This window comes from Lucilia sericata, unplaced genomic scaffold (assembly GCF_015586225.1).
Source record: "Lucilia sericata isolate MDLA Ls3-8-SP2 unplaced genomic scaffold, ASM1558622v1 Contig000561F_arrow, whole genome shotgun sequence".
NCBI lineage: Eukaryota > Metazoa > Arthropoda > Insecta > Diptera > Calliphoridae > Lucilia > Lucilia sericata.
The window spans coordinates 172650-199948 of NW_023994571.1; the positions used below are offsets into that span (position 1 = coordinate 172650).

The 27299-nt window shown below is 33.2% G+C and overlaps 1 protein-coding gene across 1 annotated transcript; it reads right to left on the reverse strand.

Moving 5' to 3' along the window:
• Positions 1-5344: 5344 nt before the first annotated feature.
• On the reverse strand, positions 5345-27299 carry LOC119606238. Its single transcript, XM_037959658.1, has 12 exons — positions 27203-27299; positions 18329-19830; positions 13760-14409; positions 12876-13032; positions 10953-11080; positions 7590-7757; positions 7034-7437; positions 6764-6975; positions 6448-6706; positions 6222-6384; positions 5959-6061; positions 5345-5628 (listed from the first exon to the last, which is right to left on the reverse strand). Exons 1-12 carry the CDS (start codon positions 27297-27299, stop codon positions 5506-5508), a joined length of 3966 nt encoding a protein of 1321 aa, XP_037815586.1. The 3' UTR covers positions 5345-5505.

A 27299-nucleotide genomic window follows, 5' to 3' on the forward strand; every position in this document is an offset into this window, starting at 1 on the left:
GACTACACTATAGACTACACTATAGACTACACTATAGACTACACTATTGACTACACTATAGACTACACTATAGACTACACTATAGACTACACTATAGACTACACTATTGACTACACTATAGACTAGACTATACTATAGATCAACGTAAAATAAGCTCTTAAAACTACGCTAACAAAACGATGCCAAAATTCTTAAGTTTTTCTGAAACGACTATAGACTAGACTATAGACTAGACTATAGACTACACTATAGACTACACCATAGACTATACTATATTCTACACTATAGACTACACTATTGACTACACTATAGACTAGACTATACTCTAGATTAACGTAAAATAAGCTCCTAAAACTACGCTAACAAAACGATGCCAAAATTCTTAAGTTTTTCTGAAACGACTTTAGACTAGACTATAGACTAGACTATAGACTACACTATAGACTACACTATAGACTACACCATAGACTATACTATATTCTATACCTTATTCTACACTATAGACTAGACCATACTCTAGATCAACGTAAAATAAGCTCTTAAAACTACGCTAACAAAACGGTGCCAAAATTCTTAAGTTCTTCTGAAACGTATGTTAATATCTTACCCACGAGTTCACAAAAAACATATATTTGCATATTTTGGCTTCACTGCTAGTCATGCATGTTAATCAATCTCTTTACAACCTCATTATCTAACGAACCTTACGAGATTACATTCCTTTAGTCGCTGTAGGCAATTTTACATTTTAATAGTGGCCTTTATAAACAATATGTCTAAAGCGTTAATTAAAACATTAAATACTTGCTTAATTAATGTACCCTGCAAATCTAGGTACTAGTATCACATTAATAATTTCAGTTACAAAAAAGATTTAGCTCTGTTGTTAGGAACAAAATGCCGAAGCAGCTAATAAAATCCTATTAAAAAATCAGAAACCTTTTTGCTAAGATGACAGTTATTAACCATTTAAACTGCAGGATATTTTAAAATTGACCATCTGTCTTAGATCTGTAATCCTAATCATTTGTAATCCTTTACTAAACCACAAACAATCTTCATACACTCTCATATTAATACATAAGTATGTAAAGTTTGCCTTATATACTACTTATGTATTAAACAATAACACATATTCATTCCATATTTATGTATATGCTTACTATTATATATCTTAATATATATTACTTATTTTAACTTAGATATGATAAACACACAACGGTCGTTTCCTTTAATGGTTTTTTATTAAAATTTTCATAAATTCAACATTTTCCCTTCTTTCTCCCTGGCGTAACATTATTTAAAAAGTTTGCTCGTTTATACATTTGTTAGTATTAGTAAAAGTATTAGTGATGTTATTGTTGTTGTTTTAGTTTTTACTTCTCCTTCTTTTTCCTATTTTTTTATATTATTTTCTGTGCATTATTTATTCCTTTATTCATAAAGATATGGATGGCTTCGTCGTTTTCGAAGGCAACAGAATAAAAAAAGGAAATAAAACAGAAACCTCTACTACTAGCAAACGTTAGTTTGTATATTTATTTTTGCATGCAAGTATTTTGTGGGAATAAACAAGAGTATTTTCGTTTGTTGTTGTTGTTTAAGTTGATGCTGCTGTAGTAATTCTGGTTAAGAGCCATTGAGAGTCCTTTTTTCATAAATATTTAACAATGCGCTAATATATTGAATGGTTCTTCTTAGCATTGAATAAATGTATTAAATATATACAAACCAACACAAAAAAAAAACATACACACGCCAAATAAAACAAAGAGAATAATATTATCAAAAATATTAAAAACTCAAAGAAAAATTGTTGAGTAAAAAATAATAAAACCTGTAAAGAACTATTAACATATTAAAGAAACAAATTGCCTTGATGCATATAAACATCTTACGAAATTACAAACTCATAAATATGTAAAACATTTTGTCAGATGTAACGAATTAATGTAAAAGTCAATGATTGGCTAAGAATTGTGAGAAATGAGAATTTTTAGTCAATAAGTTTTTGTTAAAGAAAAAGGGATATTTGCAGGATTTTGAGAATTATTATGTAGATAAAGTTTTTCTTCAAACATATCACTCATTCACTACAAGACAAGTAACTAACTAACTAACTAACACTAACTAACTAAACTAAACTAAACTAACTAACTAACTAACTAAAAAACTAACTAACTAACTAACGAACTAACTAACTAACTAACTAACAAACTAAAACTAACCACTAACTAACTAACAAACTAACTAACTAACTAAACTAACTAACGAACTAACGAACTAACGAACTAACTAACTAACTAACTAACTACTAACTAACTAACTAACTAACGAACTAACTAACTAACTAACTAAACTAACTAACTAACTAACTAACTAACTAACTAACTAACTAAACAACTAACGAACTAAGAACGAACGAACGAAGAACGAACGAACGAAACGAAACAACGAACGAAACGAACGAACGAACGAACGAACGAAACGAACGAACGAACGAACGAACAACGAACGAACGAAACGAACGAACGAACGAACGAAGAACGAAACGAACTAAACGAACGAACGAACGAACGAACGAACGAACAACGAACGAACGAACGAAAACGAACGAACGAACGAACGAACGAACGAAACGAACGAACGAACGAAGAAAACGAAGAACGAACGAAACGAACGAACGAAACGAACGAACGAACGAACGAACGAACGAACGAACGAACGAACTGAACGAACGAACGAACGAACGAACGAACGAACGAACGAACGACGAAAGACCGAACGAACGAACTGAACGAACGAACGAACGAACGAACGAACGAACGAACGAACGAACAACGAACGAACGAACGAACGAACGAACGAACGAACGACACGAACGAAAGAACGAACGAACGAACGAACGAACGAAAACGAAGAACGAACGAACGAAGAACGAACGAACGAACGAACGAACGAACGAACGAACGAACGAACGACGAAACGAAATCGAACGAACGAACGAACAAGAACGAACGAACGAACGACGAACTAACGAACGCGAACGAGAACGAACGAACGAACGAACGAAACGAACGAACGAACGAACGAACGAACGAACTAAACGAACGAACGAACGAACGAACGAACGAACGAACGAACGAACGAACGAACGAACGAACGAACGAACGAACGAACGAACGAACGAACGAACGAACGAACGAAACGAACGAACGAACGAACGAACGAACGAAAGAACGAACGAACGAACGAACGAACGAACGAACGAAACGAACGAAACGAAAACGAACGAACGAACGAACGAACGAACGAACGAACGAAACGAACGAAAGAACGAACGAACGAAGAACGAACGAAACGAACGAAGAACGAAAAACGAACGAAACGAAGAACGAACGAACGAACGAAGAACGAACGAACGAACGAAACGAACGAAGAACGAAACGAAAACGAACGAACGAAAGAACGAACGAACGAAAAAAGACGAACGAACGAACGAACGAACGAACGAACGAACGAACGAAACGAAGAACGAACGAACGAACGAAACGAAAACGAACGAAACGAACGAACGAACGAACGAACGAACGAACGAACGAACGAACGAACGAACGAACGAACGAACGAACGAACGAACGAACGAACGAAGAACGAACGAACGAACGAACGAACGAACGAACGAACGAACGAACGAACGAACGAACGAACGAACGAACGAACGAACGAAACGAACGAACGAACGAACGAACGAACGAACGAACGAACGAACGAACAACGAACGAACGAACGAACGAACGAACGAACGAACGAACGAACGAACGAACGAACGAAACGAACGAAGAACGAACGAACGAACGAACGAACGAAACGAACGAACGAACGAACTAACGAACGAACGAACGAACGAACGAACGAAACGAACGAACGAACGAACGAACGAACGAACGAACGAACGAACGAACGAACGAACGAACGAACGAACGAACGAACGAACGAACGAACTAACGAAACGAACGAACGAAGAACGAACGAACGAACGAACGAAACGAACGAACGAACGAACGAACGAACGAACGAACGAACGAACGAACGAACGAACGAAGAACGAACTAACGAACGAACGAACGAACGAACGAACGAACGAACGAACGAACGAACGAACGAATAACGAACGAACGAACGAACGAACGAACGAACGAACGAACGAACGAAACGAACGAACGAACGAACGAACGAACGAAAGAACGAACAAGAACGAACAACGAACGAACGAACTAACGAACGAACAACGAACGACACGACAAACAACGAACGAAAGAACGAACACGAACGAACGAACGAACGAACGAATAACGAACAACTAACTAACGAACAAAACAACAACTAAACTAACAACTAAAACTAACTAACTAACGAACTAACGAACTAAACGAAACTATCGAACTATAAAACTAACAATAAACGAACTAACCTATCTAACTAACTAACTAACTAACTAACAACTAACTAACTAACTAACTAAAATAACTAACGAATACTACTAAACTATCTAACTAGTAACTAACTAATAATAAACGACTCGTAGTTCAAAATCAACAGTTTTTCAAAAAAGATTGTAAAGGGTCGGAAATTGAGCTTACAAAAGTTTCAGAATTGTACCATTTGCCTCGCAGACGAACTATCATTATGACCACAAAATGAGCGCTATATACATATGATTATTTTAATCGTGCCAGAAGAGTCATAAATGATTAGAATGCGGTCAACAATTTCAAAAAATACTGGACCCAAATCCTCATTATATACGGAATTTTAATGTACATCAAGCTGTGATACACGGTTGTCAGATCTTACAAGATTGTCAGTAAAATGTGCAGAAAATGTCTAACAATCGTGTGAACTTACAATTTTTCTTTTGCAACGTTGTCAGAAAAAGCATTACTGACAATGTTGCAAGACAAAATTTGTAAGTTGACACTGTTGTTAAACATTTTCTGCACATTTTACTGCCAACGTTGTAAGATCTTACAACCGTGTATACATAGCTTAAGTGGTTCGTGCCAATAGCGTGATTACGTATCGATTCCGAGCCTGGTAGAGATTTGCGTAAGAATTACTTACATACATACATACAATCCATTAAACCTTCATAAGCCTATTTATAATATTCCAAAAATTACACTTTTCTTCCACCACGAATAAAACTCTTAACAAACTACAGCCTGTAGTCTACAGGTAATCAAAATTTTTATTGAATTCAACAAGACTAAAAGTCTTAATATGTATCCAAGTGCATTAAAACTCAAGACATTTATGAGTGTGTGTGAGTATGTATGTTTGCAACTAATACTATTTAATAATGTTAAGCTTGAAAACATGCAAATTACTGTCAAAAACATACGTTATGAGCACAAGTTTATTTGGCTCTTAATAATGCCACCACCAATGATCATGATGATGATGATGATGACGATGACTATAACGATGTGACATCCTTGTTATTTATGTTGTCGTATATCGTTTCCACAGTTTAAAGTGCACAATCTCTAAACTTAAAATCAACAGACTGACTGCATAACCAAAGATAAGTACCAACAGTGCTGATGTAAATGTTTGCATATCAACCTTAAAATATACATAGTATGAAGAATACAAAATGCTCTTATTGTCTGTCTGTCTATCATTATTATTATTATTGTTATCATGTGAATGAAGTTTGAGAAAATGTGCAACGTGAATACGGTTGCACTTTGAATAATAAGGCCAATAGTGGGGAGTATGTTATAGAGGAGAATATGGTCTATGGGAAAATATGTATGTATGTTACAGCCATTGCACATCTAGGCAGTCAGTCAGACTGTTTGGCATGTATTTAAGATGTACGAGAGAGAGTCTTATGACAAAAACACATTTTACCAATAATTGTATTAATGGTAAAATGTGATATCTACTCACCCTTAAATCATCGGTATGCAATTGTTTAACACAACGTGGTTTGGGTGAGTGCCAAACTTTACGTTGATAATCAGTTAGGCCTACTTCAGTAACACGTCGCAAGCTAAAGGAGAAGAATAGTTAATTAAAACAAGTTAAGTGGCATATTTGACTTGATAAGTTTTAAAAAGCCTTTTGTTTCAGTTAAGAACATGGTTAACTTTAAGTTCAATTAGTCATTGAGAGGAAAGCTTAAGGAAATGTGTTTAATTTTGAAAACCCACCCGTAAGTTATGACTTTTCTTAGAGGCGAACCCTTCTGCACAATGCTGACCATTTTCTGAGGGGGAAACAATTGTATTTCAGTTAAATCACAAATTTCTTTTTCGCTAAAGGTGTCGGCAATGATCTTGTAAGCCGTAGCCACATCCACATGAAAAGCAAAACCTTGGAAATTGCATTATGTTGATCAATAACTGTAAAACTTATTTTTATAAAACCAAAACTTACGACCCTTTTTTATTTTGGCCACACCAAAATCGGGATCATACCAGTTGGAGGCCTCATTGGTTTTAGCATGAGCTCCCGTCTCATGACTGTGCAAGATGTCACGATAAGCTTTAGCCTTTTGGGCATCCGTCATTTCAGTCATTTGTGTAGGCAAGACAAAGTTATCGGGTGGACCATCAACAAAACCTGTGTCACCAGTAGTCGGCACGCTGGTAACTTTTTTGGCATACAATTCCTGGGCATCAGGATCTTTGGTACGCTTTAAATAAAACACAATTATTTTATCAAGATTTTCTCATTGTGACTTTAAGAATACCAAAAAATAATCCCGATTATAGACAATATCCTCGACGCCAATCTCCAAATTACTGTGTATAAGATCTTTTAAAGTGCGTATAGTTTTGGGTTTCTCCATGAGCAAAGTGCCCACAATACTGGCCGAATAAAATTGATAAATCGAAAAAGAAAACATCAAAGAGGTGATAACAATGCAACGACCCGAAAAGAAAAACGTGGAAAATGAAAGTCCTAATTACAAAAATATTATAAAATCTAAAATTAAGTTTTTCTTTAATCTGTTGTTTACCCTGTTGACATATAGAACCAATATAAAACAGCAAAGATTCAAAAAATAAACCCACACGTCTTCTAGACTTATCATCACCTGCATTTTGACCACAAAACAAACCACCCCAGCGCACAAACCATCTTTTGAAACCTCCGCCCTTAACTGATGCCATTTCCTTGTTCTCCCTTCTATCATCCATAGCAGCACTCATTAGTCTTTCAAAGGCTTTCATATCCATGCCTGTATTGGCATCAAACTCATCTGGATCAAATTTACGCTCCAAACTTGTTAAAACCCACAATAAGAATATAGTTATAATACCACATACGGCCAGAAACACCCAAACATCATTGGTAAAAGGCTGAAGGAAAACAATACGATCCTTTTTCGTACTTCTTGGATGACGGAATATAAAGCAAGGCCTGTATTTAACACATACATATGTAAATAAGCTTTAAACAATAGGAAACTTTTAAATTCATTGCAATTTTAGTTTTGTGTATTTATTGAAGAGAAGCCTTGAGCTTAACCACTACCACCACTACTACTAGCAAACTATCAGCTTTTTTCCTACCTGGCCACCCATGTTCTCGATGTGTAATCAATCACTTTGGCACGTTCGATACGAAAGAAAATCGGTGATCCCCCAATATCCGCCTGCTTGCGCACTAAAGCACCAATCATGCCATCAAATTTGCCATTCTTTAAATAACCCCAGGTGGCGGTCTTCGACAAAATGAAACTGCAAGAAAATAATTCTGTATCAATAATACAAAAGCAAAAAAAAATAACCAACAGCATCAGCAGCAAAAGTGTAAAAAACATATACACACACACACAACAAACAACAACAAAACAATGTACAAAAGTGTGCAACATTATAATATATGTATGTACCGACATTTTCGTACATAAAACTAAAGACGTCTTTGTTATTAGGGTGATACAGAGTTAAGAACTATCAACCTTTTTCCTTAAAATCAATATCGCTAAAAAAATTTAAATTACTCTTGTTACGTTTTAATTTCGGCCCGAAATTATTCCTGAACCCAGAAAATTAGTCTATAAACAAGTAGGATTGTTATATTCGGCTATGCCGAATCTTATGTACCCTCCATCATATGTCGTAGGTGTCGTAATATCGAATTTCTGTAAGAGGTGTTAAAAGGGGGTATGCTCAATTATGGACCGATCTTTACAAAATTTAAAAGAGAGCTTTCGGTTTGTTTGAAACTTATTTGTGTCGAATTTCATCGCTCTATATACAGTTCAGTCATAAACGTTAAAGTGAAGAAATCTTTTATGGGGGTTAGGGTCAATTAAGGATATTCATTATGACACTTTGAAGAGAGATTTCGCTTCGTATTAAACTCGTTTAGGTCGAATTTGTGACAAGCGTTAAAGTAATTTTCTGAAGAGGAGGGTGGTAGGGTCAATTATGGACTGATCCTCATAAAATTTGCTAGAGAGATCTTCATTATAGTTTATGTCCTATTTCATCACTATATTCGTATACAGTAATGAGCTTTAAAGACATTTTCTGAAGGGAATCTTGAAGGGGGATAGGGTCAAAATTAAGACTGATCCTAATAAAATTTTGTAGAACGATTTTTGTATGTTTAAAACTTGTTTATGTCGATCGATATACTGTCATTTTAAAACAGTTATGTTAAAATTGTTTTCGGAGGGCCAATTCTATGGGGGGAGTGGTTTATGCGAAAACATGGACCTATATTGCACTTTTTCAATACCAAACCAACAGGGTTAGATCGTCTTAGAATTTAATAAAGACCCAGAATATATATGTAAACTTTTGTGGGTCTATCATCAATATGTGTTACAAACGGAATGACAAAATCAATATAGTCCGCATCTTTTTCGAAGGTGGATATAACTAGAACTGGATTCGTAATAGTTTATCCCGTCAGTCAAATTTTTCAAGGCCTTGTTGATCGTATGTCTAGGAAGATTATAGTCTTAAGGTTCTTGTATCGCCGAGGCATCCTATTGACATGGTCAACACGGCTGAAAAAACGATTACCGAGCCTAAGACACAATGAATCGAGTGTGTAATATAATACGTCATACTGCTGAAAGCAAAGATTTCGTTACTTAATGTCCTCATCTCAGTCCTTAATAAGTGCCTAATCAGGGCTCAGAATTACTCGATCTGTTGGGATCTTTGTCAAGTCTTGACTATAGATAAAGATGACTATAGATCAGTCTAAAGTCCTCACTATAAATCTGTCTATAGTCTTGAACAAATACGTTAAGAATTCTCATTTCCAAAATGCATTTTCAAGGAGTACCCTACTAAATTTAACAAAAAAATTAACATTATAATAAATGAATTGAGTATTTTTGCAAAAACAACGTACGTTCACTAGACTACTAAGACCAATATACACACTACTTGAAATTCTAACAGATCTTTTCTTTTAGACTCCAACTTTAAAACAAGTAAATTAAATAAATGATCTTCACTTCAGAAAATAATTCTCAAATCGATCGGGAGCAGTTTTTAAAGTACGGTATTCCTGAAACCAAGTTGATTCATCTACGGATGCGTTAAGTACGAAAAATCTAATTTAAGACTCTGTTGGATCAAATTGTAAGATCACTGTACTTATTTTGAGAATTTTTAGTTTGATTTAATACCAAATTCATGATTGATTTAAGAATGTAAAAGATTGAATTCATTCAAAAAAGTAACTTGATTTGAGCTCGATTCGTACTTGATTTCGGAATAGAGAACGTTTCAGCAAAAAAGTTAAATAAACATATTTGTCTAAAACTTATCTACTTATTGCAAAACTATTCTTAATCTCCAGGGACGTGCTTACAACAACTGCAAATCTATAACAACAACAAACAAATGGGTCTTAGAGTCGTCCACATAAAATATCACTTCTACTCCTTCAGATGGTGAGAGTTTAAAGATATAATGACTGAGGTATTTCACGATCAATTTAGCCTTCATGGTGTTAGGGACCCTCCATTAGGTGTCTATTTGGTTTGGGGAATATTTATTTGGTTCCATTAATGTCCACTTTACAAATTGTAGGGCATCGAAGCGCATTATGTTCTATATAAAAACGTGTTACTTTTTTGTATATACATACATAAGTAGTATACTGCTTTGCAATGTTCGTTGTATACAACATGTCTGAAGATTGAATTAAAATTGTTATAAAAAAAAACTGAAATATAATTGATGACTCTTAAATTGAGTTTTTGTTTTTCTTTGTTTCTATATTTATTTTACCAAATTGAATGCTTACATTACACATTTAAGATGAAAAGTGCAATGCAATTTATATGAATTATAAATTTAAATTTTGGACATTAATTTCAATTTTAAAACGAAAAATTTGAAAATGGCTTCATATGACTGCTATTAATATTTGGATTACTTATACTTATACGGTGCCTTAGATTAAAAAAAAATTATCAAATAAAAAATAATTTATTTTCTTATTTGTATAATTTTTTTCTTACAATTCGCTCTTATTGAAAACTATATGATATTTTAATTTTCCAACGTCTTGTTATACAAATACTATAAAATCAGTGGTCGGCACAAGGCCCATTTATATAAGCAAAAACATTAATGTCCAAAAAAACATGTAAAATATTGTAAAATGTGCACATAACTTAGAATACACAAATATTAACACAAAGCAGCACCAAAAGATCTCTATGCCCACCACGGATTTAAATACACGCAAACGCAAAATTAATATAAGCAGACAATATTTTAAGTAAACATTTGTTGAGTATGATTTAATGATGTTTCTTGTTGATTTAATGAACAATCTGAATTAAGTATTCTTAACAAATTACAAAGTGTTGTTATACAATATCTATAGATATGCTCACACACACACACATACGTAAAAATTACCATTAAATTAAAACGAATGAAGAAATAACGAACCTGAAATTAAATAATTCTCTGACATGTGATAGTAAAGCAAAATTAAAACGATTCATTGAATCCAAATGTGTATCATAGTGTGATGTTAAATATTCCTCCAAAGTATCGGAACGATTTTTGTGTGTTATCTAGAAGTAAATGGAAATATACACGAGGTATGGAGGTTTAAAATTAGTCTGTTGACTAGTTTATGGAATATTATATATTGACTAGCCTATGACTAGTCCATGGACTATACTATTAACTACTATCTGCACTAGTCTATTCAATAATCTATTGACTAGTCAATGGACAATTCTATGGACTGGTGTATGTACTGATCTATGTATTAGTCTAATGACTAGTCTATTGACTAGTTTATGGAATAGCCTATTGACTTAACCATGGACTAGTTTATTGACTAGTCTAAGGAGTAGTCTGTTGATTAGTCTATAGCCAAGTCTATTGACTAGTCGATGGACAAGTCAATAGACTATTCTATGGACTAATCTACTGACTAGTCTATAGAGTAGTCTATTGACTAGTCTATGGACTATTCTAGTGACTAGTTTATTGACTAGAGTATTGAATAGTCTACTGACTAGTCTATGGAATAGCCCATTGACTAAACTATGGACTAGTTTATTAGCTAGTCTAAGGAGTAGTCTGTTGGCGAGTCTATGGACAAGTCTATTGACTAGTTTGTGGACTAGTCTATTGACTAGACTATAGACTAATCTTTTGACTAGTATATAGACTATTCTATTGACTAGAGTATTGAATAGTCTATGGAATAGTCTATCGACTAATCTATGGACTAGTCTATTGACTAGTCTATGGACTAGTCTATTCACTAGAGTATTGACTAGTCTGTGGACAAGTCTATTAACTAGTCTATGAATTAGTCTATGGACTAGTCTATCTATTGACTCAAAGAGTTATTGAGTCAATGGAATAGTCTATTGACTAGTCAATGGAGTAGTCTATTGACTAGTCTATGGACTAATCTATGGACTAGTTTATTGACTATTGACTATTCTATGGACTAGAGTATTGAATAGTCTATTGATTTGTCAATTGAATATTCTATGGACTAATCTATGGACTAGCCTATTGACTAGTCTATGGACATGTCTATTGGCTAGTTTATGGACTATACCAATGACTAGTCTATGGAGTATTAAATAGTCTCAGGACTAGTCTATTGTCTAATTTATTGACTAGTCTATGGACAAGTCTGTGGACAAGTCTATTCAAAAGTCTATTGACTAATCTATGGACTAGTTTATTGTCTTTTTTAGTGACTGGTACTAGCCTATTGACTAGTATGTATGGACTATCCTATTGACTAGTCTATGGATTAGTCTATTGACAAGTCTAATGACAAGTCTATGGACCAGTCTATAGACTAGTCTATGGACCAGTCTATAGACTAGTCTATGGACCAGTCTATAGACTAGTCTATGGACTAGTCTATAGACTAGTCTATGGACTGGAGTATTAAACAGTCTATAGACTAGTCTATGGACTAATCTACTGACTGGAGTATTGAAAAGTCTATTGACTAGTCTATGGACTATTCTATTGACTAGTCTATTCACTAGAGTATTGAGTAGTCAATAGACAAGTCTATTGACTAGTCTATGAACAAGTCTTTTAGCAAATCAGTTGACTAGTTTATTGACTAGTCTATAGACTAGTCAATAAGCAGTCTATGGACTAGTATATTGACTAGACTATAAAATATACTAGTCTGTTCAACAGAGTATACTAGTATAGAAGCTAGTCCAGAAACTAGACTAGGAACTAGTCTATTGGCTAATCTTGCACTAATCGATAATCTCGTATATTGTTTACTTTATGATTAAAATGTAGAGTGGAAGGAGTATTGAATCTTTTGGACTAGTTAACTATAAATATTTCTTATGGAGGCCAACTTCTTACCACAACTAAGCAACGCACTTTAGCTAAATCCATATTAATCCTTCTCATTATAGTTGTAGTAGTTTTATACCAATGGGCCACTTGAAATCCTTTATTACGAGAAAAATAACCAATTTCTGTCATATTCATTTCGCCGCCATACTGTAGACCTGGATTCCTAGACAACGGAAAAAATCTACACTTTATTTACTGTAGAATCCTTTCAACTAAAACAAATTTAAAACTTGAAAATAAAATTTAATAATATTTTTTAGTCTTTGTTTCAGCTACATACATATTTGAATAGAATTTAAAATGAATGTCATTAACTGGATTGAGTTTCATTTAAGTAAATAGAAAAAATAAAGAGAAATATTTAATATTGACTTGATTTAACTTTTCCATTGATCATCTGCTGGCAAAATACACAGGATAGAAAGTGGAGAAAAAAACTGTGTTCAGGAAAAAAAGTTAAAAAAAGTAACAACAACAAACATGCCTTTTGCAACTATTTAAACATTCAGTGCAACAATGATGTCTAATAAAAACTTTTTTTTATTCCTCTTTTACTCACTCTCACAAGCATATGTTTGTAGCTAGATGAATCGTACATAGAAATACCCAGCAAACATTTTTTATCAAGGAATTCATTCAGAAAATTTTCTAAATTATGCGCAAATTATATCGTGTCATAAAGAACTGTTGCTCTATTAAGCGTCTTCTGTTAGAAGAGACTTCTGAAGACACCAATATGGCTTGCTTATGTAATGCAATCTTGTGTGTGTATGATCTTAAAAAATTCCCAACAGTTTTGACTTCCAAATGTTTGAAGGGCATACGGATATACATATATTTTTAAAATTTATACAGAATGTCGAGAACGAGTAAATGTTGTTGGAACATACCAAACATCGTATAACAAGTAGTAATCCATCTTTTGAAGTGTATTATAATCATCCGACTCCGTTGATGTAGAATTTGTTAGAGAAGGTGGTGGTGCTGCTGTGGCGGCTAAGGGATATGAAGTGGTGGCAAGAGCACGCATACGTCGTTTTGCCAATATTAACTCTGTATTTATATTGATGTTGAGTTTTTCAAGGAACTTTTCAATAATCTCTATGTCATCCTCATCTGTTACCCCAGCAGCACGACTGGCATTCGAAGAAGCTGACGACTTTTCGTCTACGACAATACGCTGTTGCTGGCGATTACCAGCAGCAGCAGCAGTCTTTGATGTCGATGCCGACGAGGATGAGGATGAGGCTAAAGTGGTTGTTGGTGTGACTTTGTTTTGTAAGCCAGAACCGGATGTGGAGGCGCCAATAACATCCGATGGGTATGTGGATAATTTTTTAACTTGTAGAATTGTAGCATTGCTGTCGTTGACAATTTCCTCCTTAGAGCTCTTCTTGGTGTTTGCTTCTGTACTATAACTGTTCATCTTGCTTTCTATATCATCATCATCCGCATCATCGATTTCAGTTTGTCGATTAAATACATAATCCTCCAACAACAACCAATGATACATTGAGTTAAAAAAAGCCTTATTTGAGGCCTGTTGATGTTCAAGTTGTAGATGAAAATGAAAATGAGTTGTAAAGTATTAAGTAAGTGAATGAGTGAGGAAGTAAGTAAGTAAGTAAGTATAAACGTTGTATGTATGAATGAATGAATGACATAAACAGACATGGACAAATGTATCAATTCACTCATCCAGACACGTATTATAGATGAGAAGACGACATAAGCAAACACAGCACAGTTAAAATGTAGTCGTTATAGTCGTAGAACAGTTAAACATCATTTCAAAGCCATCATTATTGTGTGACACACCATGCAAACATAAATGTTTAATATCCGTTTCCGTTTTTTTTTTTATTTTTTGTGGGTTTTTTTTAAGTAAACAAGTAAAGTAGTGCAGCATTTATGTTGTATAGATTTTTATTTTATAGATTCCATCATATTTGTTGATAAACATACATAAGGAAGCATTTAATAAAGAAACAATGGCAAAATAAGAAATAGAATAAATAATTTAATGTTAAGTAATCAAAATATTATGTATGTATGTGTGAGTACGACTCGATTATTGGTTTTAAATGAACAATAAAAATTGATCATAAAATTGCAAAAATAATTTCAGTAATTTAGAAAATGAAAATACAAATATTTCTATTTAAAATTAAGTTCATTTAAATGTATCCAAATTTAAGAATTTAATAAGGATTTGATAAACTCATTGTATTTTTATAGTTTAATTTTTAAAACTTTATCATAAAATGATAACTCGATACATAATAAAACTTAAGATGACTTATATGTATAAACTTCTCTCCAAAATGGGATCTTGTGACTACAGACTAGGCTATAGACTAGACTATAGACTAGACCATAGACTAGACTATAGACATGACTATTGTACTATAGACTAGACTATAGACTAGACTATAGACTAGACTATAGACTAGACTATAGACTAGACTATAGACTAGACTATAGACTAGACTATAGACTAGACTATAGACTAGACTATAGACTAGACTATAGACTAGAATTTAGACTAGACTATAGACTAGACTATAGGCTAGACCATAGACTAGACTATAGACTAGACTATAGACTAGACTATAGACTAGACTATAGACTAGACTACAGACTAGACTATAGACTAGACTATAGACTAGACTATAGACTAGACTATAGACTAGACTATAGACTAGACTATAGACTAGACTATAGACTAGACTATAGACTAGACTATAGACTAGACTATAGACTAGACTATAGACTAGACTATAGACTAGACTTTAGATTAGACTATACAGACTATAGACTAGACTATAGACTAGACTATAGACTAGACTATAGACTAGACTATAGACTAGACTATAGACTAGACTATAGACTAGACTATAGACTAGACTAGACTAGACTATAGACTAGACTATAGACTAGACTATAGACTAGACTATAGACTAGACTATAGACTAGACTATAGACTAGACTATAGACTAGACTATAGACTAGACTATAGACTAGACTATAGACTAGACTATAGACTAGACTATAGACTAGACTATAGACTAGACTATAGACTAGACTATAGACTAGACTATAGACTAGACTATAGACTAGACTATAGACTAGACTATAGACTAGACTATAGACTAGACTATAGACTAGACTATAGACTAGACTATAGACTAGACTATAGACTAGACTATAGACTAGACTATAGACTAGACTATAGACTAGACTATAGACTAGACTATAGACTAGACTATAGACTAGACTATAGACTAGACTATAGACTAGACTATAGACTAGACTATAGACTAGACTATAGACTAGACTATAGACTAGACTATAGACTAGACTACAGACTAGACTATAGACTAGACTATAGACTAGACTATAGACTAGACTATAGACTAGACTATAGACTAGACTATAGACTAGACTATAGACTAGACTATAGACTAGACTATAGACTAGACTATAGACTAGACTATAGACTAGACTATAGACTAGACTATAGACTAGACTATAGACTAGACTATAGACTAGACTATAGACTAGACTATAGACTAGACTATAGACTAGACTATAGACTAGACTATAGACTAGACTATAGACTAGACTATAGACTAGACTATAGACTAGACTATAGACTAGACTATAGACTAGACTATAGACTAGACTATAGACTAGACTATAGACTATAGAACTATAGACTAGACTATAGACTAGACTATAGACTAGACTATAGACTAGACTATAGACTAGACTATAGACTAGACTATAGACTAGACTATAGACTAGACTATAGACTAGACTATAGACTAGACTATAGACTAGACTATAGACTAGACTATAGACTAGACTATAGACTAGACTATAGACTAGACTATAGACTAGACTATAGACTAGACTATAGACTAGACTATAGACTAGACTATAGACTAGACTATAGACTAGACTATAGACTAGACTATAGACTAGACTATAGACTAGACTATAGACTAGACTATAGACTAGACTATAGACTAGACTATAGACTAGACTATAGACTAGACTATAGACTAGACTATAGACTAGACTATAGACTAGACTATAGACTAGACTATAGACTAGACTATAGACTAGACTATAGACTAGACTATAGACTAGACTATAGACTAGACTATAGACTAGACTATAGACTAGACTATAGACTAGACTATAGACTAGACTATAGACTAGACTATAGACTAGACTATAGACTAGACTATAGACTAGACTATAGACTAGACTATAGACTAGACTATAGACTAGACTATAGACTAGACTATAGACTAGACTATAGACTAGACTATAGACTAGACTATAGACTAGACTATAGACTAGACTATAGACTAGACTATAGACTAGACTATAGACTAGACTATAGACTAGACTATAGACTAGACTATAGACTAGACTATAGACTAGACTATAGACTAGACTATAGACTAGACTATAGACTAGACTATAGACTAGACTATAGACTAGACTATAGACTAGACTATAGACTAGACTATAGACTAGACTATAGACTAGACTATAGACTAGACTATAGACTAGACTATAGACTAGACTATAGAAGACTATAGACTAGACTAAGACTTGACTATAGACTAGACTATAGACTAGACTATAGACTAGACTATAGACTAGACTATAGACTAGACTATAGACTAGACTATAGACTAGACTATAGACTAGACTATAGACTAGACTATAGACTAGACTATAGACTAGACTATAGACTAGACTATAGACTAGACTATAGACTAGACTATAGACTAGACTATAGACTAGACTATAGACTAGACTATAGACTAGACTATAGACTAGACTATAGACTAGATAGACTAGACTATAGACTAGACTATAGACTAGACTATAGACTAGACTATAGACTGACTATAGACTAGATATAGACTAGACTATAGACTAGAACTATAGACTAGACTATAGACTAGACTATAGACTAGACTATAGACTAGGACTATAGACTAGACTATAGACTAGACTATAGACTAGACTATAGACTAGACTATAGACTAGACTAGAACTAGGCTTATTAGACTAGGAACTATAGGAATATACTAAACTTAGACTAGACTATAAAATAGAGACTATATCCATTGAAAGAGTGAACTTGTAGCCAACAGTTAATGATCACGCCGCTGTTAAGTTCCTTTTACTAAGATCGGTAACGCTAAGAAGACAATAACTTAGGCATCGAGAACTCTTTCTAAAACTGTATTCGAACTCTAGTCTAACGTAGAGATAAAACCAAGTTACTTGAAGGTGTTTTTTACTTTCACAAAAACACTTCCCAAAATGTCACAGAAAAACCAATTATTTCTATAAAACCGATTGAACAAATGAGATTTATTAAATGGATCTTGATAAATGTATTTCCAAAAGAACAACCAACAAATTCTCACCATTTCCAAGAGACGACGACTAGCTCCTCCGCAAGCTAAATCCAAAACCACAATTTGACGAAAAGCTTCCGGTTTTAATATCTGTTCCAGCCAATTGGCATTAGTAAAAGCATTACGTGTAGCTGGACCACTTGCAGCAGCGGCACCAAAAGGACTAGGTCTACCAAAACCTACACGTGAAACAGAACTGCTCGTACTAGCACGATTTTTATTAAGTAAATGATCAATTAAAACAACTTTCATCATTAAACTTGGAGAATTGGTCACATTATTGGGAGACGACTCACTATCCTCTTCATCGAACGTATACATGCGACGTACAAATTCCACCATTTCCAAATTCATGTGAGTATGTCTTTTATAACTAAAACTATTCGCATTTGGTTGTTGTTCATTTGGTTGGTCTGTTAACTCTGCTGGTTCTTTGCAGGTGAAAAATGTCACTCGTGGTATTTGTTTAAATTTCAAAGCAAATTGTGTTATAAACATTTGCTGTGCCTGAGCCGTTGAATCGAATGTATCAAATTTTCCATTTGAGTTTTCATTATCGATTTCAGGGTCAGCTTCATTTTTATCATTATACTCGCCATCATCAATTTTATTCAAGTTATTTGATTCAGTTTCATTCAGGTTGTTTGATTCCGACGTTGCTGTTTCATTATTTATATTGTTGTTCTTTGATACTTTATTGCCAGTGTTGGCAGCAGATTCGTTGCTGTTATTCGTATCATTAACTTTTAACGTTGACATTTTCGATTCTATGCTCTCTTCCGGTTTGTTTTTATTTTCTGTTTCAATGTTGTTATTGTCCTTCTCATTGCTCTTTGGGATTTCAGACTCTGTTTTATTTAATTGATCTTTTGGCATCAGCAATGACTCTGTTGGTGGTATTGTTGTTGCCGCTGCAGACGTAGTAGTAGTTGTTGTTATTGTTGATATTGATGATATTGATGATGATGTTGTTGATGGCGATGCCAATGGTGCTGGCATTTTCATGTTCATATACATCATATTTGACTGTTGTTGGTCTTCTCTTTTTGCTACATTTTGTGGCAATTTATTGGAATTATTATCGTTTTCATTAATATGGTCATAAATCGTGGCGGTATTGTTATTCTTGCCTTTATTCTCAGTGGTTGTTGATGTTGCTGCTGATGCTTCTTTCTTTGCATCCTTTGTTGTCTTTGTTGTTTTTATTTTTGCAATATTTTCTTGTATCATGTCCCTGATGCCATTAGTATCATAAACAGAATCATCTGCCGCAACATCAGCAGTAGCACTGTTAGCAGCATCAGCAGCCGTATTTACAATACCAATACCAATATCATATGATGATGATTTACCATAAACATGTTGCCCCATTAATGACCACATTAATATTAACAGCAACAACATAATTTTTATTTTCTTATTAAAATATTTATACTTTGTTTGAGGCATCATAAATTTCTTTACACAAGTACGAGTAGTATAAAAGTATTGTACGATTTTTTTACAACAATCTGACGTTTTGTTCTACTTTATTTTGGTTTCTTGTTTTTTTCTTCCGCTTTTTGATGTTTTCACTTCTTTTGTCACGGCTTTTATGTGCAACTGAAACACTTCAATTTTCCTTTTATGCAAGTCAACATTTAAGAAGACAACAAAGTAAACCGACTATAATATTGACCACTTTGCCACTTGTCTTTTTTCTTTATATAGTCAGTCCTCTCGAATGGTAATCATTTTGCAAAAGTTAAACCATATGATGTGTGTAAGTATGTGGAAAAAGTACTTGTATTTAATATGTATATTAATGTGCATGTAAGTGGAAATTAGACTGCTCCCGATTATCCATATTTGTTAAGGATTTCTTCAAAAAACTATAGACTAGACTATAGTCTAGTCGATAAGAATAACTAGTCTATAGTCTAGTCTATAGTCTAGTCTATAGTCTAGTCTATAGTCTAGTCTATAGTCCAGTCTATAGTCTAGTCTATAGTCCAGTCTATAGTCTAGTCTATAGTCTAGTCTATAGTCTAGTCTATAGTCTAGTCTATAGTCTAGTCTATAGTCTAGTCTATAGTCTAGTCTATAGTCTAGTCTATAGTCCAGTCTATAGTCTAGTCTATAGTCTAGTCTATAGTCTAGTCTATAGTCCAGTCTATAGTCTAGTCTATAGTCCAGTCTATAGTCTAGTCTATAGTCTAGTCTATAGTCTAGTCTATAGTCTAGTCTATAGTCTAGTCTATAGTCTAGTCTATAGTCTAGTCTATAGTCTAGTCTATAGTCTAGTGTATAGTCTAGTCTATAGTCTAGTCTATAGTCTAGTCTATAGTCTAGTCTATAGTCTAGTCTATAGTCTAGTCTATAGTCTAGTCTATAGTCTAGTCTATAGTCTAGTCTATAGTCTAGTCTATAGTCTAGTCTATAGTTTAGTCTATAGTCTAGTCTATAGTCTAGTCTATAGTCTAGTCTATAGTCTAGTCTGTTTCATAATTTATATGTTTCATGTATAAGGTACATACAGATAGACGGAAATATTCATGTTCTGAACAATACCAACTCATTTCAATGTAGATAGGGCCAAGGAGATTGTGAATTTGGAACTAGTTACAAATAGGGAAACATTCACTTTAGAAAATGTTGCTGCTGCCTAATATTCATTCATAAAATTGTAAGTTAAATTATTGCATGAGCGTAGTAAGTATGAATACCAGTAAATTGAATTATGAAGTAAGCGAATATTACTTATGGATTCATAACGAAAGACAACAAACCTATTTCTAACAAACTAAATAATACTCCCAGCTAGTTAATAGTCGTAAATAGCAATAAAAACTCCTTTAATTCTTTAAATGCAATAGAGATTTAAGACACATGTACAAAATGTTAACTACTACTATGAAAAAAGTAGCAAATATTCCCAATCATATGCAAAACATGACTTTCGACTTACTAAAGAGTAATTTGACAAACAAAAAGGGTGAATAAATTATAATTTTTTTGGAAATTTGCAACACCCAACAGGAACAGCAACGCTTCTGAAAAAAAGTATTACATCTTGTCTTTTATCTATGTATGTCTATGTATATGTAAACTACCATTCATTGTCATTCATCATCCTTTGACATTGTACGTTTTTCCGTTCGCTTTTATGAATGACATGAATTTTTTAAGATAAACACACACATCAAATATTTTACCAATATGTAAATCGCTTTTTAATATAATTGAATTTTTCATTTTGTTTTCTTTTTTTTTTGTAAAATTTTATTAGAATATAACTGCTTGTCAAAATATTTATAAATATGTTGTAAATGTTAGTCATAAGAAACCCTATTTAATATCGTTAACAATATTACAATTATTAAATGTGACATATTTATTAATAATAAAATCATGTAAAATTAATAATATCCACTTTAGTAGTAAATCATGGTCAAATTCCTATTGTTGTTATTATTATTATCATTTGTTTCATTATGTATAAATGTGTGTTTTATATGAATAACTATAATTCATTGGTAATTGAAAATTTCTAACTTTTTGAATAGAAAATTCCCATGTTAAAATATATGACAACATGTCACAATGTCATTGAAAACAATTTTCAAATTGCACGTTAAACCAAAAGTGCACCACCGCCAACACTCATTCGCTTCCGCGCTAGCTCAGCCATCGTATGAGAAATAATAAAATAACTTCAAAAAGGTATAATAGAAATCAAAATAGAATAGAATGTATTTTTCTATCTATGTGATGTGGCTCATCGTTGGAAATGTTCAAGTTATTATGAATTCCATGGCAACCTTGATGTGCCTCCAAAAATATGTTTGTAATGGAACAAAAATATAAAATTTATAAATGTCAGATTATTTTTACTTTATTTTTATAAATTATTTAGTAGAAATTTAATTTCAATGAAATCAATATTCTACTGATTTTCTAGTAAAAACCTACTTTATAGTAGAATAATATAAGCACTGAGCTAGAACTAACATGAACTTAACTACAACTGAACTAGAACTGAACTAGAACTGAACTAGAACTGAACTAGAACTGAACTAGAACTGAACTAGAACTGAACTAGAACTGAACTAGAACTGAACTAGAACTGACTAGAACTAGAACTGAACTAGAACTGAACTAGAACTGAACTAGAACTGAACTAGAACTGAACTAGAAACGAACTAGAACTGACTAGAACTGAACTAGAACTGAACTAGAACTGAACTAGAACTGAACTAGAACTGAACTAGAACTGAACTAGACTGACTAGAACTGAACTAGAACTGAAACTAGAACTGAACTAGAACTGAACTAGAACTGAACTAGAACTGAACTAGAACTGAACTAGAACTGAACTAGAACTGAACTAGAACTGAAACTAGAAACTGAACTAGAGAACTAGAACTGAACTAGAACTGAACTAGAACTGAACTAGAACTGAACTAGAACTGAACTAGAACTGAACTAGAAATGAACTATAGAATGAACTGAACTAGAACTGAACTAGAACTGAACTAGAACTGAACTAGAACTGAACTAGAACTGAACTAGAACTGAACTAGAACTGAACGAGAACTGAACTAGACTACTGAACTACTAGAACTGAACTAGAACTGAACTAGAAACTGAACTAGAACTGAACTAGAACTGAACTAGAACTGAACTAGAACTGAACATAGAACTGAACTAGAACTGAAACTAGAACTGAACTAGAATGAACTAGAACTGAAACTAGAACTGAACTAGAAACTGAAACTAGAACTGAACTAGAAATGACTAGAACTGAACGAAACTGAACTAGAACTGAACTAGAACTGACTAGAACTGAACTAAGAACTGAAACTAGACTGAACTAGAAACTGAACTAAGAACTGAACTAGAACTGAACTAGAACTGAAACTAGAACTGAACTAGAACTGAACTAGAACTGAAACTCGGAACTGAACTCGAACTTGAAGCTAGAAATGAAACTAGAACTGAACTAGAACTGAAACTAGAACTGAACTAGAACTGGAACTAGAACTGAACTAGAACTGAACTAGAACTGAACTAGAACTGAAACTGAACTGAACTAGAACTGAACTAGAACTGAACTAGAACTGAACTAGAACTGAAAACTATAACTGAACTAGAACTGAACCTAGAACTGAACTAGAACTGAACTAGAACTGAACTAGAACTGAACTAGAACTGAACTAGAACTGAACTAAACTGAACTAACTGAACTAGAACTGAACTAGAACTGAACTAGAACTGAACTAGAACTGAACTAGAACTGAACTAGAACTGAACTAGAACTGAACTAGAACTGCACTAGAACTGAACTAGAACTGAACAGAACTGAACTAGAACTGAAACTAGAACTGAACTAGAACTGAACTAGAACTGAACTAGAACTGAACTAGAACTGAACTAGAACTGAACTAGAACTGAAACTAGAACTGAACTAGAACTGAAACTAGAAAACTGAACTAGAACTGAACTAGAACTGAACTAGAACTGAACTAGACTGAACTGAACTAGAACTGAACTAGAACTGAACTAGAACTGAACTAGAACTGAACTAGAACTGAACTAGAACTGAACTAGAACTGAACTAGAACTGAACTAGAACTGAACTAGAACTGAACTAGAACTGAACTAGAACTGACTAGACTGAACTAGAACTGAACTAGAACTGAACTAGACACTGAACTAGAACTGAACTAGAATGAACCTAGAACTAACTAGAACTGAACTAGAACTGAACAGAATGAACTAGAACTGAACTAGAACTGAACTAGACTGAACTAGAACCTGAACTAGGAACTGAACTAGAACTGAACTAGAACCTGAACTGACTGAACTAGAAACTGAACTAGAACTGAACTAGAACTGAACTAGAACTGAACTAGAACTGAACTAGTAACTGAACTAGAACTGAACTAGAACTAGAACTAGAACTGAACTAGAACTGAACTAGAACTGAACTAGAACTGAACTAGAACTGAACAGAACTGAAACTAGAACTGAACTAGAACTGAACTAGAACTGAACTAGAACGGAACTAGAACTGAACTAGAACTGATCTAGAACTAGAATGAACTGAACTAGAACTGAAATAGAACTGAACTAGAACTGAACTATGAACGGAACTAGAACTGAACTAGAACTGACTAGAACGAGACTAGAGCCTGACTAGAAACTGAACTAGACTGACTAGAAAACCCTGAACTAAGAACTGAAACTAGAACTGAACTAGAACTGAACTAGAACTGAACTAGAAACTGAACTAGAACTGAACTAGAACTGAACTAGAACTGAACTAGAACTGAACTAGAACTGAACTAGAACTGAACTAGAACTGAACTAGAACTGAACTAGAACTGAACTAGAACTGAACTAGAACTGAACTAGAACTAAACTAGAACTGAACTAGAACTGAACTAGAACTGAACTAGAAACTGAACTAGAACTGAACTAGAACTGAACTAGAACTGAACTAGAACTGAACTAGAACTGAACTAGAACTGAACTAGAACTGAACTAGAACTGAACTAGAACTGAAATAGAACTGAACTAGAACTGAACTAGAACTGAACTAGAACTGAACTAGAACTGAACTAGAACTGAACTAGAACTGAACTAGAACTGAACTAGAACTGAACTAGAACTGAACTAGAACTGAACTAGAACTGAACTAGAACTGAACTAGAACTGAACTAGAACTGAACTAGAACTGAACTAGAACTGAAGTAGAACTGAACTAGAACTGAACTAGAACTGAACTAGAACTGAACTAGAACTGAACTAGGAACTGAACTAGACTGAACTAGAACTGAACTAGAACTGAACTAGAAACTGAACTAGAACTAGAATGAACTAGAACTGAACTGAAATGAACTAGACATGAACTTAGAACTGAAACTAGAAACTGAACTAGAAACCTGGAACTAGAAACTAAACTAGAGAACTGAACTAGAACTGAACTAGAATGAACTAGAACTGAACCTCGAACTGAACAGAAACTGAACTATAACTGAGCAAGAACTGAACTAAGAACATGAACTAGAATGAACTAGAATTTCTTTAAATATTAATTGTTAATGAACACTTTTGTATTTTAGAAATTTTTTGTATTTTAGAAATTTTTTGAAAAATTAAAACAACATTTTTGGCTCCTGACATTTTTCACAAATTACAAATATCATGCTTAAGAGAATCTAAAGAACAGAAATCAGTTGCTGATTTTTAAATACAATATGTTTATTTTTCTTTAAATGTTAAAGATAAATTGTTACTTGTTAAAGTGTAAATGAGTGTATATGCCATCACTAAATATGGAATATGTTTTGCAAACGTAAAAAATGAGAAACAAAAAATTAAATAAAATAAACATGTTTTTTCTGCATAAAAAGTATCTATTATTTTGCAAAGTTTTGTCTTGTTTTTACAATGCAAGTAAGCATTTTTATATTTTTTCTATACATATTTATATATGTATACATGTTTATAGATATTTGTATTGTTGTAGTCGTTTTTACACAAGTACCTACTACTTTTTTTTGTAATTTTAACATTTTTCGGAAATAAACAGTACACTAGGGAAATCAAGTTTTTACAACACATCATCATTTGTGGGAAAGAAAAATAGTAAAAAAGCACATAAATGTTCGAATACTATTTTGAAAAATTCAACAAATGAAGTGTAAATTGAAAGGTTTATGCGTATATTTTTTGTTGTGGTAAGAGTTAAAAGCAATAGCATATAGTTTACCAAACACCTATATTGCAAATATTTGTGGTTGATAAGAGAAATACTTGGAAAAAACTTACTTGGCAATTTATTACACCCTTTATCATTATCTATGATAAAGACTTATATTTTGATAGTTCAAAAGTTCTACCATGAAGTTCTTTAACACTAAATCGGATTTCCTATATCTTCTCAGTTTTAAATAGTTCCGTTCTAGTTCAATTCTAGTTCAAAAAAGTTAAACTTGTAAAAATGGTCCTTCGAGCCATTAAATCTATAATTATCTCAAAAAAAATCATTATCCAACTTTTATTTCAATTTAAAACAACTACAACTTTTCTTCTTTTTTATTTTTAATTCTAAATACCAACTTTTCCATAAGTGTATCGAAATAAGAAAGCAAACGATTCCCAAGTGCCAGAAAATACATTTCCAATAGAATTGCTCCGTTATTAGCAATTACACAACATAGAAAAATTGAAATGAAAGCCCAGATAAAACTCCCAAAAAACATATTGAGGATATAAATTGAAAAAATAAAACTTCTAGAGCACCACTCACCCCTTTATGCCACACACTCGCTCACATTCACTCACACAGTCAACAACAAAAAAAAAAACATACTCTTGAATATAAAATGACATGCAAACAATTCCCTACAGGTGTCATAATAAACAAATAAAGCAATTTGCTTTGTTAACATTGGAAAACAAAACAGGAATAACAACAACACACAAATACCAGAAAGAAGCCAAATAAAGCAACAAAAATAAATAAAAGCGAATATATACATTTGTACAAATTGTATATGGAATTGTAGAGGAAATTCGTATACTACATCTTCATTGTATTTACACCTAGGTAAACAAATAAATACTTTTTTACACGTTGGAGAAAAAGTACACAAAACTGTTAAATAACGGATGAATAAAACAGTTAATATAAAAAAATTTAAATATACACTTTGACGACATACATATAAACCCCACAGTAATTAGGGAATGTTCCTCTCTCATCAAATGGATGTATTAAAGGAAATGTTCAAGGGGGTAAAAGAGGTAGGAAATGTTAGGAAATTTCTTAATCATACATTATCTAAGAGATATACAAAAGGAATGTTTTTATTTGGTTAGTCACCACCAACATACAGTAATCACAAAGTAACAGTTTGAGTTGCAAATCTTCATAGACTTGTTGTAGAGAGAACATTGTAGCACGTATCCAAAATACAGCATTATCTAACAT

Bases quoted from the DNA above. Each gene is read 5' to 3' on its own strand.
- LOC119606238 (XM_037959658.1), bottom strand. From the start codon at position 27,299: ATGTTAGATAATGCTGTATTTTGGATACGTGCTACAATGTTCTCTCTA. The intron at 11,081-12,875 runs GTAAGAAGTTGG...ATTTACTTCTAG, and splicing joins AAGTGCGTTGCTTAGTTGTG to ATAACACACAAAAATCGTTC. The intron at 7,438-7,589 runs GTAGGAAAAAAG...TGTTAAATACAG, and splicing joins TCGAGAACATGGGTGGCCAG to GCCTTGCTTTATATTCCGTC.